Source organism: Canis aureus, chromosome 3 (assembly GCF_053574225.1).
Source record: "Canis aureus isolate CA01 chromosome 3, VMU_Caureus_v.1.0, whole genome shotgun sequence".
Lineage (NCBI taxonomy): Eukaryota > Metazoa > Chordata > Mammalia > Carnivora > Canidae > Canis > Canis aureus.
The window spans coordinates 76127926-76149189 of NC_135613.1; the positions used below are offsets into that span (position 1 = coordinate 76127926).

General features: G+C 49.9%; 1 protein-coding gene across 1 annotated transcript in view; it reads left to right on the forward strand.

Annotated features, from left to right (window-relative positions):
* GRIK4 (glutamate ionotropic receptor kainate type subunit 4) overlaps nucleotides 1–21264 on the forward strand; it is a 382506-nt gene that overhangs the window by 350142 nt on the left and 11100 nt on the right. The window contains 4 exon segments of the mRNA XM_077893889.1: nucleotides 801–974; nucleotides 4787–4952; nucleotides 6351–6576; nucleotides 10470–10598. Coding sequence (XP_077750015.1) covers nucleotides 801–974; nucleotides 4787–4952; nucleotides 6351–6576; nucleotides 10470–10598 — 695 coding nt within the window.

Here is a 21264-nt window from a genome sequence, read left to right on the forward strand (position 1 = left end):
GCTTAGAGCAGCCCTTCTCAACCCTTACCTGAGGAGCCTTAAAAAACACAAACGCCCAGGCCCCTCCTGGACAAATGAAACCAGAACCTCTGGGGGTGGCATCGTGTCGTCAGCATTGCTTTAAGAGCTCCCAGGTGAGTGAAACACAAACAGCATTGAGACCCACAGCCCAAGGGAGTGTCTAGGCCAGTGTTTCTCGGTGTGGACCCTGGGCCGGGGACCTTGACATCACCAAAGAAGCTGCAGATTCATAGACCTCATGCAGACCTTCCTGAATCAGAAGCTTCAGGCACCGAGCCCAGCAGTCTGTATTTTAACAAACCTCCTTGGGGATTCTGACTGAGGCTAAAAGTTTGAGAACCACTGTTCTAGGCTGAGGATTCTCACACTGGTTCCGTGGAGCCCTCGGATCCCTCCGTGACCACTTTCAGGGCCTGAGGGTGGCAGAAGATGCCGTTTCATGGCCGTCTACCCCTGACACATCCTGGTCAGGGGCCTGTACTTTGCTCTATTTTGTATTTGGAGTTCCATGTCGTGATCCATTTTGGAGAAATAGAGATGTGGGGGAGGCTTGATTAAAAAAGAAAAAACAGTTGAAAACCTGCCAAGGTTGTCCAGGCCCCTGATTTTTTGGTTGGGAGCATCCCAGTCCAGCAAAGGGAAACAGCTGAGCCCAGGCCACATGCCAGGTACTGAAATACAGAGGTGAGGCCAGAAAGGAGAGCCCCTCCTACTCTCCCCAGCACTTTCCTTCACGCCCACCTTCCGTGGCACTGGTCTCTGTTCCGTTTCTCCCTCAGGTTGACCCCCTACGAGTGGTACAGCCCCCACCCGTGCGCCCAGGGCCGCTGCAACCTCCTGGTGAATCAGTACTCCCTTGGCAACAGCCTCTGGTTTCCTGTTGGGGGCTTCATGCAGCAGGGTTCCACCATCGCCCCCCGAGCCTTATCTACCCGCTGCGTCAGTGGCGTCTGGTAAGATCTGGGACAGAGAAGGGGCCAAGCCCAGTGGGGTGGGGACACCAAGGGGGTCCTCGGTTAAGCTCTTCTCCAGCTGCAGGTGGACAAGAACCGCACCCAGAGCTCTGCCTTTCAAACCAGACCAACAGGGAGCTGGGCTGCATTTGGCCAGCTCCAGAAGGCTTGGAGCACTGGCTTGGGCACACTTTGTGCCATCTTAATCCCATTCCCCTTTCCCTCTGCTTCAGAGGTCTGGAGACAGAGGGGAGCCAGGGCAGGAAAGGAGATGCAGAAAACAGCCTTGGAGGCATCCAGCAAAGCACTTATAACCCCCTGACCTGAAAATGACCTGAGGTTGAGTGGCCTGGGCCTGCCAAGGCATATGCAGATTTATGCAAATATAAATGTGCAGCGGGAAGTGCCTGCTGGAAGACTCTAAACCTGGCTGTCACATCTGGCCGCGTCTACCAGCTTTCTTGAACTTGTCCCTCGGCGCCTGGCTCTGGGGCCTCCTCACGAGACCTGTCCACCTCGGCAGGTGTGGGCAAATGCAAACTCTTAGTGGCTCAGAGTCGGACAGGATCTCAGGAGCGATCCCCACCTCGGGCCGTCAGCCAGCCTCGGCCTGAAACTCCCTTCTCCTCTTGGCTCATCCAGGGCAAAAAGAATACGGTCGAGTGATTCGAAGTGTGGGAAAGCAATTTGAGAACTTGAAAGTGCTACATAAATATGTGGACTAATCATTGCTGTTAGACCATTATAGGGAGAAATGAACACACACACACACACACACACACACACACACACTCACACGCACATTTGTATGTATGTATATGGCAGAGACAGGCAAGTTTGCAGAGTTCCAGTTCCCCAGCCTCACTTAAAAAACCCACTGCTGGGTTTGGCTGTCACAGCCTATGGGACTTATGACCTTGCTTCCTTCGCCTCCTTCTCAGCCTGTGTAAGCCAAAGGATAAAGGAAAAGTGGTGTTTCCACCTTTGGGCACCAGCATTTGGATAGTTACCAGAAGGACACTGGACTGAGGCTAATGGGGAGGTAAAAATGCAGCTGGGACAGTGACCCCAACCCAGCTGGGCTTTTTGTTTTCTCTGATAAATGATAAATACAGTAGAATTTAAAACATCTGGGCAAGGTGATCACCCATCACCAGATAGATGGTGCTCAGAAATCACCAAGTGGATCAATGGGAAGAACTGGGTTTTAATGTTCCCCAGAAAAAGGGACAGTCTTGGTGAGAAAAATCGCAGAGTTCCCTCAAAATCCTGGAAGTCTGGACAGAAGCCCTGCAAGGCAGCAGAAGTCAGCTGTAGACTCTGAGCTCATTCTACCTGGGGCCTTTCCTTCCAGAGGGCTGTGCTCCCACGCACCACACGGAGGCCCCACTGCCTGTTTCATCCACCTGTCAGCTCCCCAACACCCAGGAATTCCCTCCTCCAGAGAATGCCTGCTTGAGCACCTGGGAGGGACACCTGTCCTGCAGGCTCCCTGCCCTGGCTCACCAGCTGGGCTCTAAATAGCTGTCCTGGGGGCATGGTGGGGCCTTCTTTATGTGTGTGTGTGGGAGGGGGGCCCTTGAGTTGTTAGGGAGCCTCTCTGCCTCTTGGAGTTCTCAATTATCAAATCAAGGCCTCGATTTGATCGGCTCCCTAAAGGAGCCGGAGACTGGAAGAGAGGGCCATGCCAGTCCACCTTAGATTCCTCACCCAGAGCAAGTGATGGAGGATGCCACGTTGCTAACGAATGCCAGCCTGACAGCTGATAATGCCCCTTTGACACAGGAGCAAGGCTCCACCGACCCCTCTGGAGAGAGCAGGTGATTTGCTTTTCTCAGCGGAGATGATAGGCTTGCCCCAGCTGCTTCGCTCTCTGAACTGTTCCTTTGTGACCAGTGGTATAAAGCACCGCCTGGCCACCCAGGGCGGGACAGATGCCTGAGTGTAGCCATGGGGCTGAGGGAACCTCCCCAGCCAACTCCGAGGTCAGGTCCACACCCAGGGCTCTTGAACGCGCACGGCAGGAGCCTGAGTAGCTCAGCTGCTTCAGAATGCTGGCCTCTGCCTGGGGGTGGCCCCCCCCCCCCACCTCCTTGACCTCCCCTGAGAGATGGTCACAAGAACTTCCAGCAGAGGGTATGAGCGGAGGCAGGAGCAGGGAGACCAGGTCTGAAGGATGGAAGGATACGTAGCATTTACAGGTCACAAATAGGAAAGGTGGCCAGATGCTTTTATTTTATTTTTTAAGATTTTATTTATTTATTCATGAGAGACAGAGAGGGAGAGACACAGAGGGAGAAGCAGGGAGCCTGATACAGGACTCGATCCCAGGACCCCGGGATCAAGACCTGAGCCAAAGGCAGATGCTCAACCACTGAGCACCCCCAGGCGCCCGGCCAGATGCTTTTTATCTTATATTCAGTGTGAGGGTCTGTCTCTATATTTCTCTGTATCTCACATTCATCCGGTCCTTTATAGATTATTAGTCACCAATGACATACTCTCTCATTTGATCTCATAATTCTCCAAAGACAGGCAGAGCAGGCATTTTATCCCCGAGCAGACGAGCTGGAGGAGGTATGTGGCTTTTCCCCTAAGGTCTCACAGGTGGAGTAGAAGAAGGCCAGAACTAAAACCAGGTCACCTCACTGGTGGTCTGGCATCTGGACATACCCATTGAGTTGGTAGATGACCCTGTCACTCCGCATCTGTGAGGCAGCCCAAAGGGGACCTTGGACACAGTGGTGAAGGCGACAATGGGCCTTCCTGCTCTGAAAAATCCCCTGGAAGCTGACGACCTCTGAATCCTATGGCAAATGCTACGCTTTAGTTGACAATGTCTTCATAATGAGTAAAGCCTCATTAATTCAGACTCCACTGATTCAGAATTTGTGATTATCCAGCCTCAATTATGCTTGGATATGTCTTTGAACCCCTATAAACGAATGGATTGGGATGCAGATCCACACTGCTGACCAGATGGTAGAAGGCTTATTTAACCTACTTAAGTGAACAAACTAGTTGTAATGGCTTTAGCATATATATATATACTGCCTGAGTTGCAAAATTATTCTCATTTTAAATGAGTTTGCTCTACCCAATAAAACACTCTTCTATTTTGAAATAGCTTGCCCATTGCAAGAGTAGTTTCTAATTCCAACTTCTCAGAAGTTCAGAGGTGCTTGTCACCAGTTCATCTGAAAGAGTTTCCTGTTGGTAGAACTAACTGGTATTAAAATATGGATTTATCCATGTGTTACTTGGCAAGTTCCTTTGCTTCTCTGAACCCCTGTTTCCTCACTGGCAAAATTGGGAAAAGAATTTTACCGCCCTTAGTTGTAGGGAGTACATGAGATAGTGTGTGTGGCTCATGGCAAGTGCTCAGTACATGGCGATGCTCATCTGATGGTTGGCTCTGTCGTGAGAAGACAGGGGCACAGGGGCAGCCAACCAGCCCTGGCTCTAAACAGAGCCCCCAGAGCTGGCACCCTTAGCTCATTCACTAACGCATTCCTCAAAGTCTCTGAGATGGTCTCATGGACATGGACATACCTCTTTTGAACATCAACCCAATAATCACCTCCATTAAGAAATGAGAAAATTAATGGTCTCCTTTCAGGCAACCCTCACAAACTCTGTTCATTTCTGTTGACATCATATGCCCTGCCTCCTTTCTCTTCCCCTACTGAGCTGGAAGATCCTTCCGAAGAGAGCCACCTGGTACCTCCTCTGTCGCTACAGGACTGGGGATGGGGGCTAAGACTCCTGGGGGTGCTCAGGCAATGATGCTTCCCTGGTCTTTTCCTACGTAGGTGGGCATTCACGTTGATTATCATCTCATCCTACACGGCCAACCTGGCAGCCTTCCTGACTGTGCAGCGCATGGATGTGCCCATTGAGTCGGTGGATGACCTGGCTGACCAGACCGCCATTGAGTATGGCACAATTCACGGAGGCTCCAGCATGACCTTCTTCCAAGTAAACCCATCGGGTTGCTTACCAACATGGGGCAATTGGGCAGAATAATGTTGAGATGGTTGTCCTCCGGAGATACAAACATCGACCCTCATCCCATGAACCCTTTCGAACATCTAGTTTGGAGGTTCACTTGGGGCACATTTATCCCTCGCTCTGCAAAATACCCCTGGAATGGGGTCCTGAGAGCACTCTGGGTTAATATCAGCCTGTCCCAAAGTGTTGTCCAAGAACTATGAGGGGCACTTGAGATGATTTTCGGTACAATGTGGCAAAACTATTTTTTTTTAATTTTTATTTATTTATGATAGTCACAGAGAGAGAGAGAGAGAGAGGCAGAGACACAGGCAGAGGGAGAAGCAGGCTCCATGCACCGGGAGCCTGACGTGGGATTCGATCCCGGGTCTCCAGGATCGCGCCCTGGGCCAAAGGCAGGCGCTAAACCACTGCGCCACCCAGGGATCCCCAAAACTATTTTTTGATGGTCATAGTTTCACATTTGTTCTAAAGGGTATTAGGAAAACATGTATGTAAACAGGGTGAATCTAACCTGCACTTTTATTCATTCCATCAAATAGGATGAGGCTAGTGTGCACATTTAAACTCGGTTATGTGAGTTAAATTTTATAGGTAGCACTTAGACAAAGCAAGATAATAATAATAATAATAATAATAATAATAATAATAAGTTTCATGATCTCTGAGGAAGCAGATTTACCCTGGAGTTCATAGGTCTCTAACCAACCTACTCCCCAGGACATAAAACAAATTTAAGGTCTGCAATTTTCCATTTTCCATGCAAGTCTCAGTGCCCGTTGACATGCAACCACTGAGGGCATCGTGCAAACACAGGTGTGGATAGACAGCCCCCCAACCCCAGAATTCTCTCGGTTTTGTTTTTATTTGTAAAAATAGAGGCCAGCGCTGGACATGTGATTGATAAGTTGGTTTAGAGTCAACAGTAAATAGCTGGCACTCCTCCTTCAGATGGTGTCTCTTAAGAGTCCGGATGAGCCTGAATTCATTGCTTCCAACTTGAGAGACAGTGAAAGACACAACTGGACTCTCTGTTTTCATTCTGTCAGAACCTGGAGGTTGGTGGTGGAAGACTTCTCTAGGGTGGACGGGGCAAAAGCAATTCTCAAACCAGTAGGCAGAGTTTGCAGTACCCTAGGACCCTGTTCTTTCCTTGCCTTTCTGTGAAAGGCATCAAAGGCACTCCTCCTCCTGCCATGATACAGCAGCTGTTGAAAGATGGAAGGGAAAAGTTTACTGAATATCACAAGGGGATCAAGGAACAAAAGGGCCAGGATTTTTAAGGCCCACTTTGGCTCTTCCCTTTTTAAAACCGCCCTTTCCTTTCTCTTGTTCTAATTCAGCTTCCTCATGTTCTTTTCCCAGAATTCCCGCTATCAGACCTACCAACGCATGTGGAATTACATGTATTCTAAGCAGCCAAGTGTGTTTGTGAAGAGCACAGAGGAGGGAATAGCCAGGGTGTTGAATTCCAACTATGCCTTCCTTCTGGAATCCACCATGAATGAGTACTACCGGCAGCGAAACTGCAACCTCACTCAGATTGGAGGGCTGCTGGACACCAAGGGCTACGGGATCGGCATGCCAGTCGGTATGCAGGAGAGGGACAGCCTCTTTGGGGAGCTCCATCCAGGTGGGGTCAGAGTAGCTGGGACCACTGAATGCAGCACTGAATTTGTCAGATTCTAGAACCAGTTAGCAGTGACTTTAGGTGGGCAGCCGCCAGGTTAAAAAAAAAAAAAAAAAAAGGCAAACCCACCTACTTTCACTAATCAGTGATTGGTTCTTGATCTTTAATTATTGAAGGGCAATTGATTAGTTTTTAATTGATTACTTACTCAAGAGCACGTTGATCCTCTTGGTAGGTACTTTGGGGCTTTTGTTCTACCCTCTTCTGTTTCCTGCCCCTTGCCCATTTCTCTGCTGATGGACCTCTCCGCTAGCAGTGGGAAGGAGGAAGAGATGGCCAAACTTAGTTCTGCTATCAGTGTCCCTGGTGAAAGGTATAATTATTACAAAAGGTAATTGGCATGATGAGAGGAGGTGGCTTTCAGATCATTTGTGGGTCTCATGGACCCATCTCCTCTAAATCAGCATAAGTCATTGGGAATGAGCAATAGAACTCTCTATTCAGGTGACTGTGTGCCATCCAGGCAGTTATAGTGCAGTAGATGGATGCTTGGCTTCCAGAAGGGTCTCCCAGTTGTGCTTTCCTAAAAGGTAGTCACACTTTGGCCCTCCTCCTGCTAATGGTACCTCCAACCCAAGGTGAGGGGAAGCCCACTGAACTGCTTATTGGATTGGAGCGGGAATCTGTAAATGTTCTCCAGGTGCCTGGGATATGCACTCTTGCCCCCACCCACCGCTGAGAGCCACTCTGTATAGGGCCATCCTCACCCAATGCTGTTTTTCTATGAGGTTGTCCTATACAAGGCACCAGAAGGAGAAGCAGGAATGGAAGCCACCATTGGCCATATGGGGAAATTGATATATAGCATGTACATCTTTGCTGTTATCTTAGGGTCTCCTTCTCTTGATCTTTACCTCATTCAGAGCTCTGTAGGCTTCACAATGCCTGTAGAGTGTGAAAAGTATGGGTTTGGAGTCAGGCAGACCTGGGAATGTGCCTAGTTGTGGGCTGTGGGACCTCAGATCATTTAAGCTCTCTGAATCTCAGTTATCCCATCTGTAAAATTAGGTTTTTAATCCCTACCTCATAGGGTAATTGAGGGGTAAACCTAATAACCAGTCAGGTGCCTTACTACAGTGTCTCACACTTAGGCTGTTTAGAGGGAACATGAGTGACCTCCCCATCTATTCCATACTCCCCTGTGTTATTTGATAAAAGCAAATGACTTCTTATTTTTTCAGGATTTTTTTTTATTCATGAGAGACAGAGAGAGAGAGAGAGGCAGAGAACAGGCAGAGGGAGAAGCAGGCTCCCCATGGGAACTTGATCCCGGGAGTCTGGGATCATGCCCTGAACCAAAGGCAGATGCTCAATGACTGAGCCGCCCAGGTGTCCCCAGCAGATGACTTCTCAAAGACTGATGGGAAACCGAATCAATGAGCATAGATAATGATACAGTTCATTCTCGAACTCTGAATTCTGACACTAGCAGCTCTGTAAGCCAGAGGTCTCACTTGGGGGACTTGTAAACCCACACAGTCTCTTCTTACGATCATATTTCGTTGCTATTTGTTAATATACAGATTATGGACCTCTTTGAGAAATTTGTTGGCTTACCTTTTATTTCAAGATGGTGGAGTGAGCCACAAGACAAACTCAAGATGCACCTTGATCATGATCCAGCAATTTAAGACATTGACCTGAAATCTCAAATGCTCCAAAAGTTTCCATGGCATGAACCTATAGAGAGTGGAACAAAAGCAGACCAACTCTAGACATTTGTTTTTATCAATAACGAAAGAAAAAGGGAAGGAAATGTATTTCTTCTGTATCAGGCATGGTGCTATTTTCACGTGTCAACCCACCTCAATGTAGATGTGGTCCTTCCCACTCTAGAGGACAGCATTGAGATTTAGAGGTGACAACCTACTTGTTCAGGGTCACACTGAGTCAGTAGAGGAGCCAGGTTTGAGCCTAGACTGCCTGTCTCCAGATTCAATGGTGCACTTACCAGACCATGTTCGCACCGGCTCAGCAAGACAGGATAGGTGGGGAAGTGAGCTGTGTGCCTGCCCGGGTTCTCGGATCAGGCTGGGAAGAGCATCACACAATCCACTGATGAGACAGAATTGACATTGGCTGAGGTTACGTCCATGAAAGATAGCATGTGTGTCCTTTTTAAGTGGCAGTAAGGGCATATCTGGAGAATAAGCCATGTGCTTGGACCCAGGGAAATGAAGAGGAACAGAATGAGGAATGAGATGGAAAATTAGTCAAGTGGTTTAGGAGCAAAGTGGGCAAACATGGCCGCCAACAGAATAATTCTTTCATGGGGCCCCTGGTGTGCTGTTGAGGTTGGGTTGAAATGCCTTGAAAACTGCTTGAAATGCCTGGCTGGGCTGGACAGTTGTCTGTAAACCTGGGCTGTTCATTAGTCTCACCACCTAGCACCATCTGTTCATTCAAGGAGCCATGCACTGCAGATGTGTATTGAGTACCTACTATACATGAGGCACTCTTGATGTTCACTCATGTCGCTTGCATAGACACGTTCTGTGCTGCAGGCTTGCAGGTTTGCATGGCCAGGCGTAGTTAGATTTCAAGTAGGGAAGGTTCCATCTGTGGAGTCATAGGCTGTCAGAGTCCAAAGAGATCTGGGAGCTGCTCTGCTCCCTTGCCTGTCAAAGTCCAGCTTATGGCTGAGAGGCAGGGCATCCCCTTGGAGCTAGTTAGAAATGCACAATCTCAGGCCGTACCCGAGACCCACAGAATCAGAGTCTGCAGGTCAATCAGATCCCCAGGTCATTCCCATACATATTAAAGTCTGAGAGCACAAATCTATTTGTTCCAAGCTTCTGCCTCGGTTCCCTCGCCCTAGCCTTTTCCCCTGAGGCATCTGTCCACATCAGGCCTTCACAGAGCTTGAGCAAGAAAACTGAGCAGCTTAGCTGGTTTCCAGCCTCTTGGCAGCTTTTTCTTTATGATCTCCGGCCTCAGCCCGTGCTGGGGCATTGAGCTTTCCACGGTTTCATTTAAGCCTATTTTTGTGATTAAACCTAAATTCCAGAACCAAAGCTCCTTGACCATATTCCATTAGAAAAATTAAAAAAGAATTGCACTGAACAGAAGCCTTCTGTTTGAGGAGGGGGGAGGAGTGGTGCACACAGGGTGATGGATGGGGACAGGGGGTTGTCGGACACTCGGCAGGCAGGTGGGAAGGTTTGGGTCACTGGTATCTGGATTCTGGGCCCAGATGGAAGAGAGGTGGCTTCCTTCCCACTTTGGGGTGGCTCTTCTCTCACTGGGGGCTGCTCTGGGTTAAGAGCAGTCAGGTCTAATGTAGTAAGAGTTACAAGTGCCTGGGGAGTTAATTTAGATAGAGTAGAAGACAGACAGCTGACTCAGTGAGAGGTTTATGTCACAGGAGATTTCCCACCTTGGCCTCTGGGAGGCAGAGGGGAAGCCTCGCGACCAGCTTCCCGAGTGTCAGTGAGCAGGTAGGTTAACCTCAGTAGGAAGTGGTGGGGAAGTGAGCCTCCACCGGTACCTGAGAAGCTGTCCCTTGACCCACACTGAGTTCTTGGCCATGGGCTGAACATGCCAGTCATTGTAGAGAGAAGGAAAGTAGAAGGGTTGAGTGCCCTGCATGAAGCCAGAACTCCCTCCTCTCCATGGACGGTCCTCAGAACAAGCCAGGTGGAGAGCCATGCTCCTGCGGGGACCCCGCCACATCTCTCTCTCTCTCCTGATGTCCAGCGGGCATAGTGGCAAGGAGGTGTAGTGGGGAAAGGAGCAGAGTGATGCATACGAGGGCACTCACGCCCTGTGTTCTGGGCTCTCCCGTGACCTCACAGGTTCAGTTTTCCGGGATGAGTTTGACCTGGCCATCCTCCAGCTGCAGGAGAACAACCGCCTAGAAATTCTGAAGCGCAAATGGTGGGAAGGTGGCAAGTGCCCCAAGGAGGAAGATCACAGAGCCAAAGGTAAGGGGGTTCAGGGCTTCCCCCTCCTGCTCTAGAGTACAGCAGCTGGCTCCTGGTGTCGAGTCCGGGTGATGATTGCTCAAACACATGAAGAGCAAGCCTTGGAAGGAACTTAGGGCTGGGTGTGGCTGGGCTGAGAGCTGGTCGTGGCCCAGAGTCTTGGCAGGTTGGAAGCACCCAGTGCCCACCTGCTCACGAGTCCTGGAGATGCCATATTCACCATGGTTCCTGAGTTCAGCAGCCTCTTCCCCGGGCCCATGTCCCCATCACTTCCCAACCACAGACTGCCCCCCCTTCCCATTCTTTCTCCTTGACAGCATCTTCTCCACCAATAGTCAGAGTGGTTCTTTTTCTTCTTTCCTTTTCTTTTTTTAGAGAACAAGTGAGCATGAGCCTGGGGGGGGTGGGGGGTGGTAGGAGTAGGGCCGAGGGAGAGGGAGAGAGAGAATCCCAAGCAGACTCCATACCCAGTGCAGGGCCTGATGTGGGGCTCGATCCCAGCATGACTGAGCTGCAATCAAGAGTCGGATATTCAACTGACTGAGCAACCAGGGTGCTCCAGGTTGATTTTTATGATGCAACTAAATCGTAGCATTCCCCTACCTGAACCTTCAAAGCCTTCCCATCTCGTCTTCTGTGGCCTCAAACTCCTACCTAATCTGTTTCTTCCTAAGCCTCTTCCTTTTCTGTTCTGTTCTATTCCCCCAGGCCTCCCAGCCTGCTCCCACCTCGGGGCCTGTACAACTGTTCCCTCCTCCTGGCCTCCCTGAGGAGGCTTCCCCAGAGAAGTCATCCCTCCCCTCACCCATCTCCCCCATCACCTGAGCTCTGCTTTGTTTTCTTGTCAGGCCTCATCACTCCTTGATACTCTGTGTTCTCTTCATTTATTTGTTTACTTTCCATCTCTTCTATCAGAATGTACACTTCATGAGGGCAGAGTTTGTCTTCTTTGCAGGGCTGCCCACAGGACCTGGCACGTGGATATTTTATTGAATGAATGAATGAATGAGTGAATGAATGAAGTTTAAATCACACTGGATGGAAAGCAGTCACTGACGGATATGTGTGGTTGAGGAGTCTTGAGGGTCCCTGAGCACCCAGGATTTTTTTGTAGCAGGTTTGCTCAGGATAGTCCCAGGCTACATCTGTTGTAGATCTGTTTAATGCCTATTAGTTATTTTTAGAACCCCCTTTAAGTCTCATAATGTCCTGGTTTGGGCAATAAATCATATGGTCACACTAGTAATCTATTGCAGTCTTGCTAAAATATGTAACAAATTTACCTACACACGCTGTCCCCTAGGAAGGCGGCAGAGGAGAGAAATGAATAATACCATGTACTTCCTTCCCTCTCTGCTCAGCATGAATGATTATCTGTGATGAGACAGTGAATGAGTGACTTTGTGTTTCCAAGTGTCTCTATGTGGATCTCTGTCCTGCAGGGAAAGGTCTCGGGAATATGGACCTATGGGTACTTTAACGGCCCTTTGTAGTTTGGAGGAAGTGCTGCCCCTTCCCTCGCAGGAACCCAGGGGGCCACACAGTCTTGGCTCTCCACTCCCCAAAGATCAAGTGTGGAGGAGACTCACTCTGTTTAGAAAAAAAGAAATGAGGGTATCAGCAACCTTTTGTGCATTTGATAGACTGAAGTAGATGCTGAAGATGTTCAGGACCTGAGCAGGTGGGGAGGGTCAGAGCGGGTATTGCGGGCGATGACACCTTGAGGAAGATGCAGCAGAAATCCGTGCTGGGGGGGGCGGGGGCTCTGTGCGGTGCAGGGGGGGCGGGGGCTCTGTGCAGTGCAGTGGGATGGGGGCTCTGTGCGGTGCAGGGGGTGCGGGGGCTCTGTGCGGTGCAGGGGGGACGGGGGCTCTGTGTGGTGTAGGGGGGACGGAGGCTCTGTGCGGTGCAAGGGGGGCTCTCTGCGGTGCAGGGGGGGCGGGGGCTCTTTGCGGTGCAGGGGGGACGGGGGCTCTGTGCGGTGTAGGGGGGGCGGGGGCTCTGTGCGGTGTAGGGGGGACGGAGGCTCTGTGCGGTGCAGGGGGGGGCTCTCTGCGGTGCAGGGGGGCGGGGGCTCTGTGCGGTGCAGGGGGGACGGGGGCTCTGTGCGGTGCAGTGGGATGGGGGCTCTGTGCCGTGCAGGGAGGACGGGGGCTCTGTGCAGTGCAGGGGGGACGCGGGTTCTGTGCGGTGCAGGAGGTGCGGGGGCTCTGTGCGGTGCAGGGGGGACGCGGGCTCTGTGCGGTGCAGTGGGATGGGGGCTCTGTGCGGTGCAGGGGGTGCGGGGGCTCTGTGCGGTGCAGGGGGGACGCGGGCTCTGTGCGGTGCAGTGGGATGGGGGCTCTGTGCGGTGCAGGGGGGAGGGGGGCTCTGTGCGGTGCAGGGGGGGCGGGGGCTCTGTGCGGTGTAGGGGGGTGGGGGCTCTGGTGCTGGGGGGCAGGGGCTCTGTGTGGTGCAGGGGGATGGGGGTTCTGTGCCGTGCAGGGGGAGCAGAGCAAGATTCCCAAGGCAAGAGCTGAGCTGTACAGAGGGTTTGTACTGGGGAAGGTGTCGGTTGCAAAATGCTCCTGCACCACCCTCTCCCCGCAAAAGGACACATGAATTAAAAACAATCTGAATCTGGCCTTGGAATAGTCAAAACAAAATGAGATAATTGATAAGTTAACATCTGCTAATGTTGTTCTGTGATAACAAGGAACTTCAGAGGGATGGGAAAGAAAGCCATCTGACCAAGCAGGTGGAGGGAATGGTAGTGGCTTTTGATCTGGAATAATCTAAAGTAGAAACACAAGTGGATCTGGGCCCCAGAACAGAAGGACCTTGATTCCACCTGACAGATGAGTGAAATGTCCAGGTATCTCTCTTCCTAGAAGCCCTTCATCCCCCTCCACCCCACCCTTCCCCAGTGGGTCGGGTGCCTTCTGTGCCTGTGGACGAGCACCAAACGCACTACCTGGCAGCTCCTGGTCTCCTCTGTTTGGCAGATGGCTCCTCAGCCAGGGACCTCAGCCAGGGGACCAGTCTCATTTGTTTCTAGGTCCCCCGCTTCTCCTACAGAGCCCCGCACATAGCATAGACCTGGTAAATATTTGTGGGGGGTGTGACTGAAGCTACTGGCTAATATTTGTCCAAAGCTCCCACTGGCAGTGTTCTCCTGGGTCACATTAGCAAAGTGCCCAGTGAAACTGTGTTTTGGTGACCTGCGTGAGCAACTTCACCCCTGAGCTCTCCACTCCGCCAAGTCATTCCTGCCTCTGAGCAGCTGACCCCACGGAAGTCGATGAGGGTGGCTGGATCACTGCAGAAGGGGCCAGGGGCAAGGGCTCAGATGGTGCAGCCCGCCCCCCACCCCCACAGACTCCTGCATTGCCCCCCCAGGCCAGTGGCAGGCTGTGTCAGCTATGCCTCTCCCTCCTGTCCTACTTCCCACTAGCTGTGGGCTTCCCCAGCTTTCTCTGGGTTTGTAACTCAGATCCCCGTTTGATCTCCTGGAGCACACTTCCCCTTGAGGCTCACTGCTCAGTTGCTCCTCTGTTTCCAGCTTCCCCTTTCATCCCTGTCCCCTAAACCCAGCCCCAGGGCCTTCCTTTTTTGTGCACGTGTGTCTTTGCTTTGTTTATGTATGCATCCTGCTAATCCTTTAGAGAAACAGTTGGAGGGCAGCAAAATTGGCCAGTGTGAGTGCGGGGATGATACAGGATCTGAGTGCCTTACTGTTGCCTTCCGTGGTCCCTGGTCTAGATCATCTCTCTCCCACTCTAGGTGTCACCTGAAGTCCAGTGGACTTTGTCTCGCCCTTCCCCCCTCTCCCCCCCACCCCCGACCCCAAGAAGGGAGCTCATCAGACTTTTATTCTTCTGCCTGCCTCTTTGTTCTACCATCAGCCACTAGACTGGTTCTCCTACCTCAGGAAGTTTCTATAGGGTTCAGGATCATGGGCATTGGTTTGAATGGACACCACCCCATAAATGACCTTGTTACACACACTAGGAAATGTCTCTGAGCCTCAGTTTCCTTCTCTGGGAAATAGAGATGATAATAATCATGTCACCTCCCAGGGCTATCGTGAAGATCGAAAATCACGTTAAATAAACCCTCTGCAAAAGTGACTAGCACAAAGGAAATGAGAACTAATTTTATCCCCAAACGTAGGCCTAAAGGGACAATCAAGGCACAGCGAGAGGTCTGAACAGTGTCCACAGCCGCAGGTATGCCCACTCATCACATGCTCCCCAAGTCTAGATGGCTCTTGTAAAATCAACACTTATGATGTCTGTTTTGCATCTGTTGACATCTGTCCCCCATGGTCTATAAAAAACTCAAACACAGAGACTGTCTTATCTATTTTTGTATTTCAGTAACCAGCATTATCATCTGACATCTGTGTTTGTTGAAAGAATGAACAAATGAACAAATGAATGAATGAATGAGTGGAGTAGGCAGTCATCTCAAGGACCTGCAGACTGGTATCGCTTCCTGTCTGCTGTCTCCCAAGCAGGAACCCTGACACCCCGGCTGGTGGCATAGAAAGTGTTCCCGTAGCTCCATTGCATCCAACATACGTTGTAACCCACCTCAGATCAGGCACTGTGCTGGGGGCTCTGAGGGTATGAAAAGGACTAAGACATGGCCCGTCCTCAAGAGGTTTAGAACCTCGAGAGAGGCACAAATCATCACTACAATGGTTGCACTGTAGGAACACTTTACGCGAACATAAAGGAAGTGTTTATGAAGCCCAGGGGAGGAAGTGATTAATTCTGAGCAACAGTCAAAGAAGACTTTAGGGACATTTGGCCTGAACCTTGAAGCATCTATCAGGACTCACTGCTTTGGGAATGGTGTAGAGCATAACTGCTCCATTCAGAAATCGGTTTGAATAAGTAGGATGAGGTTGGAGTTCAGAGAACATTGAAAAGTAGGTGGAGGCATTTGGACTGCAAACAACCATGTCCCAAGCTTTTCCATGGAAGGAATTAATAGCAGCAGAGACCAAGCCTACACTCTTGGGGGTCTTGGGGCATAGTCTAAAACAGCCCACCATGCTTGGAATGTCCTTGGTCTTCTGTTTTATCCTAAAAACACATATGAATTTTGCAACTTAACGACATAACATAGGCACGTTTATTTACTGTAAGAATGCTTTCTCCACCTCAACTCTAAGTAAAATTAGTGTCCCAGGAAGATGCTCCATAAACATCCCAGAGCATTGCCTATGCCTTGGCACACCAATAGCACCCTGAACTAGGTTCAAGAGTGTTGGCTACAGACTTCAGAGGTGCTGGGCTAAGATGTGGCATGATGAAAGCAGGTGCTGGCGATGGAATTCTGAACTGTCACTGGCATGCGTGGTCTCCGGGGACAGTCCTTGCCCTTGAAGGAACAAAGAATCAAATTACTGACTTTAAGTTCCAACAGTTCTTACAACTCAGCAGAGACAGTATTCTTAGAAGTCAAGGTTTTTGATTTGCCAGAAGAGTATTTTGCAATACAGAAGGCTAATACCTAAAGGAAACTTGGCATGAAGCTGGCACTAGAAGTTAGAGAGTAGAGAAATAACAGAAGACCCAGGCCACCTGGTCTGCAAACTAGATTAAAAAAAAAAAAAAAAGATATATTTGAATGTGGAGGGTCCCTGAGAAGGAGCTTTGTGCCCTGCTGGGACACAAGACAGTAGCAGATAGAACTCCTACATTAGTCGGGGATTCTAAGAGGTGAAGAGATTTTTGCTTGCTTCTGGAGTTTGGAAAGCCCCAGAAATAGGTGTCATGTGAAGGTGAAGAGGGGGCATGAGATATGGGACTTGGTGACCCAGGGCAGGGAGGGTCCAGAGACAGGCCTACGTGTCCCTAAGTCCTACAAGCATTGGAAATCTTAAGTGGAATCCAGCAATGAAGACCTGACACCTAACCCACTTCCATGACACATAATCTCCCTCCTCTCCCCAGACCCAAAATATATCCAGGGGTAAAGCAAGAACAGAGGAAACACTGCATTTAGCTGGATTTAAACCTGGAATGACTGAGAAGTCTCTATATTTTTGGCAATCAGGTGGAAACGGGAGCTTGAGGTAGACATTGGGTAGTTTGTAGAAAAGTTAGAATTTTTGCTGAGTGATTGGCTTCAAAAACCCTGCCCAAGTCTGCAGAGGCTGAGGAGGACTGATCTGACCCCAGAGCTCAGGAGGGATGGAGAGGGGAGGCAGACGGGGAGTTCAGGCTCCCAGGGAAGATGGGAGGTAATAACAGGAGGCTCTACTCTGCACTTGGGGACCAAATGTTCCCTGGCACAGAAAAGAGAATGGAACAGATGAAAGGGAAAAATAAATAGCGAAGTCATCCTGCCCAGGTCCCAAATGCTTCAGAAGGTGCTAGGGTTCTATCAACTAGCCTGAGTCAACCTGCCTCAGTGCAGCTGTCCCTTGGAAGAGAAGGATGAGCTGTATTAATACGCAGGCACGTCCAAAGGGCCCTCCGTGTTTGGGACTATGCAAATCACCATAAGAGCCAGGGCTTCGGCTCCCATCCCAGCCACAGCAGCTCGTGCCAGTTTAATGCAGTGGCCCCATTGCTGCCATGGCCAAAGCCCAAGCAAACATTACTCAGAGAGGCGAGAAGGCGTCCCAGCCAAGCGAAAGTCCGTGTCACCTCCTCCAAGCCAAGCAAGAAGCACTAGCTTGGAACGAGAGGCACCATTGCTTGGCCTTTCTCTGGCAAATTAGCCATCAGACTTCACGGAATGTGACTTACTGCTCAAGGGAGCCCCTCCTGTGGCAGAAGGACGGGACCTGCGTGACCTGAAAGATCTCTTCCTTTAAGTCTTTAAATGGTTGCCAGGAAGGGAACCACAAGAACCTTTTGTGTGTGTGCCTCAAACCGAACAAAGGGCAGTCGTATTAATTTGCTTTCCAAAGCAGCTCCTAGGTGATCTTTCTTTTCGTGGTGTGAGTCCGTGGCTTTCACAGGCACCCAAAGGAAGGAGGAGAATGTGGAACAGGCAGAGAGGGATGGAGGTGAAGGGAACTGTGAGGCAGATCCTTTGGTCGGAGACTTTCTGAAACCGACAGTGGCTGTAGGCACTTTGCTTTCAAGTACAGCTGGTCCCTGACAAAATTCTTCGATTTTGTGATGGTGCGCAAGCAATAAGCGTTGAGTATACAGTGTACTTGGAATTTGGGATTTGGATCTTTTCCCATGCTGGCCATGTGCAGGATGATCCCCTCCTGTGATGCTGGGCAGCCACAGAGCTCCCGGTCACCCCAAGATGACCAGCGTCAACAACCGATAACGCTGACAGCCCTTCTGTACCCATACAGCCATACAGCTGTTCCGGCGTTCACTTGCAACACAGTGTTCGACCAATGACACGACGGTCAGCACTTTGTTACAAACTAGGCTTAGTGTGACACGATTTTCCCCAACCATAGGCTAGTGTCTGTGTCCCAAGCCCGTGTCGGGTGGGCTAGGCTAAGCCATCATGTTCAGTAGTTTAAGTGTATTAAGTGCATTTTCCACTTAGGGTATTTTCCACTGTCAATGAGTTTACTGGGACATAACCCCATCGTAAGTCGAGGAAGATCTGCAGCGTGTACCAGCCAGTGTGCAGTAGCTAACATAACCTTCTCCACTTCGTTATCCTATTAAAATGCGAGAAATTTCAAAGAAAGGGATCCGGTGCTAACCCCTACTTCTAATCCAGTATTACGGCTCAGACATCACTGCCAAGTTCCAGAGAAGAACTCTTAACATTGGATGGTGCCACCAATCCTGAGTCATTTTGCTAGGCCTCCCTTGGCTCTAGTAAGAACCACAACATTACCCCTTTGCTCTACCTCCCTGGTTTCTTTCCCTGTGTAGCTTGGTGACCATCTACCTTCATCCATAGCTAAAAGGTGAAATGGTAGAGTGTGTGGAAGGCTTGACTCCAAGCTCTTTCATTTCCTCCTGCCCTTTCTTTTCAGTAACACTTATTTTATTTATTCTCTCACTCAGCCCCTATAAAAAGAAATCTCGTTAGCCTCTCACAAATGCCAGCACCCCAATTCAAGGGGATTGGGTTACTGAAGGCTTTGCAGAACAATTGTCGGACAAAAAGGTAGTCGGTAAATTCCAAGGAAATTAAATACCTTTATCTTGAAGAACACAAGCTCAGGATCGGGCTTCAAAGGAACATAAATACACCACCAGGCTGTGAAAATCAGGGTCCCCTTTCAAGGATGGAAAAGAGGCCAGTGGTATTGACTCACCAAATCCTTAGAGAACAGGAAGTTTGCTGTCTGGCACGGTGGGAATGAAAGTGTGAGACATCTTAGAGAGAGTCGGGGGTGAGCGATGGGTTGGGGGGTGGAATCTGGGGCTGTTTTCTTCTCTCTCTCTCTCTTCTCAGGGGGCCCAGCCTGATTATCCCGGTTCTCTGGTTTCTCTGGAGAGAGCCAAGACTGGAAACCTGAATATGGGACTTTAGATAGTGTCTCAGAGGGATGCTTGCAGAGGAAGCCTCTCCCTAATCAAATCAGATTGATTGCTGAGAGTCGGAGAAACTCCCAGGGGAGGCCAGAAAGCATGATCAGGAACAGAGGCAAATGGTGGCCCAGTGTGTCTTCATCAAAGGAGGTCAGCAATTAGAAAGTCTGCAGCCCAACTTTGTATGGATACTGAGCCACGGTTACGTCAATAACGCATCGATTCAAACATTTGATGCAATATTGTTAAGGAGAGAGGGGAATTTTGTAAGTGGACTCATTGCCCGTACATGGGACCCTTTTTCCCGGTCCCTCTGGGTGGGAGGAGGGGCCCCAGAATCCAGTCCTCAGAGTGCTGGTTTGAGTTCTGTAATCCCATCCCTGTAGCATGAGGAAGCCTTGCTCCAGGGAGGGGCAGTGTGCGATAGGGGTAGGGACGCAGGCTCTGGCTCAGTTCGGATCTGGCACTTCCTGCTGGCTAGGGGGGGACCACGGGCAAGTCACCCAACTCCAGTACCTTGGTTTCCTTGTCGGAGAAATGGAGGTAAACATGGTGCTGATTTCACAGGGATTAAATTAAAATGTTTAGCCTGGTAATCTTGCTCATAGGAAGCAGTCATAAAGGTCAGCTTTATTTTTATAAAGAACATGAGCTGGGCAGTGAGATTTATCTAGATTTCACATCTCAGCTGTGAAAATTTGGGCAACTTCACTTTCCTGAATTCCTGTTTTTTCCACTGTAAAATGCCGACAGTGGGCCTTCTTTACAGTGTTTTTAATGATAATTGAATGAGATAGCAAATGTTTTTAAAAATGAGGCGCTCGAGCTCGTATTTTGATAAATTGCAAAGTGCCTCTCCCGAGCTTGTGTTTTGATAAATTGCAAAATTTATCAGATGCCTCTTCCATCCCTCTTCTATGTCGTGTCTGTTTGCCCGCTCTGCTTTCATCACTGTCTCCAGACTCTGCTAGGTCTAGTCAATGAATGTCACAGGAAGAGTAAATGGCATGCTTACTGTTCCAGGCCTCGGCCGTGCAAACCTGATGAGTCACTTCGTATTTTCTGGGAAGGGCATACAGGTCAGCTCGCACATGGTCTCGTGAAGTTGCTATTTACAATAAATAAGTCTGTGGAGATGCTTTAATGTATTTGCATGAATGTAGGTGAATGTGCCTCTGAAATAGAAAGTGCTCGAACATCATTTTGGTCAAAGACTTCATGTGCTAGGCACGTATGTTCAATGTGCAACACTGCATAGCTTCAGCACATAGCATAGTGCTCAGCTTAGGGAAGCTTCTCAAGAAAGATGAGTTGACCATCGTCTGAGAATAAATACACTCCCCCTTGATGGGATCGTGATGCCAGTCTCTTTTCTTTCTGTACCTACGTCCATGGCACTCATGACCTCTGCCTCTTTGCCTCCCAGGCTAGACCTACCCACCCTTTCCTTGTTCAAAAGGAGTTGCCCTGCATCTCACTGTGCCATCAGGAGATATGCAAGGGTAGCCATGCCCCCGAATCCAAAAAATGATTACTTTCAGGTCAGAATCGAAAGGCAGAGCAGTTGGGTCAAAATTTACATGTCTTCAGGGGTGCTCCCTTCCAGCTTACCAGTCCCCTCTCTAGGTCTAGAGCCAGGAAAAGTTGTTCGTTTGCATTTATCAACTGTAATTTATCTATTCGTGGATAAGTTATGAGTGACACCAGAATTAGTGTTTCATCAACCCAGAGTTTGCAGGGGGAGTTCGATTGGGTCTCACTGGATTCGGTCTTATTGCTAGGACCCAGCTGAGGCTCAGAGACTCAAGTGTCAAGAGACTCTCGGTACAAAAGCCATCTGTCTCGGTGGCTCCTGTGTGGTCCGGCTGAAGAGAAGGGGACAGTGATTAGCTGGCTCCCCCTTGCAGGGGCCGAGGGGGTCCATGCCCCAGGAGAGGCTGTGTGCCTTGGAAGGCTTTTGACTTTAGGAGCGTGATGACAGTGTTAAGTGGAACCGCTGAGCTCTCCTAGCACTCGCTGCCTTCTCCCACTCCATCTGTTTCTCAACTCTGACTCTGCCAGCAATCTATTCTTGCTTCCACTTTCCAGTAAGTTCCTAAAGGCACCGGTGGTATATACAAACCTCGCTCCTGGGCGGGGAGGCCGCCCAGCCAGGAATCAGCACACTGGAGCCAACAGCCATGATTAACATGCTGGCCCTGAAACAC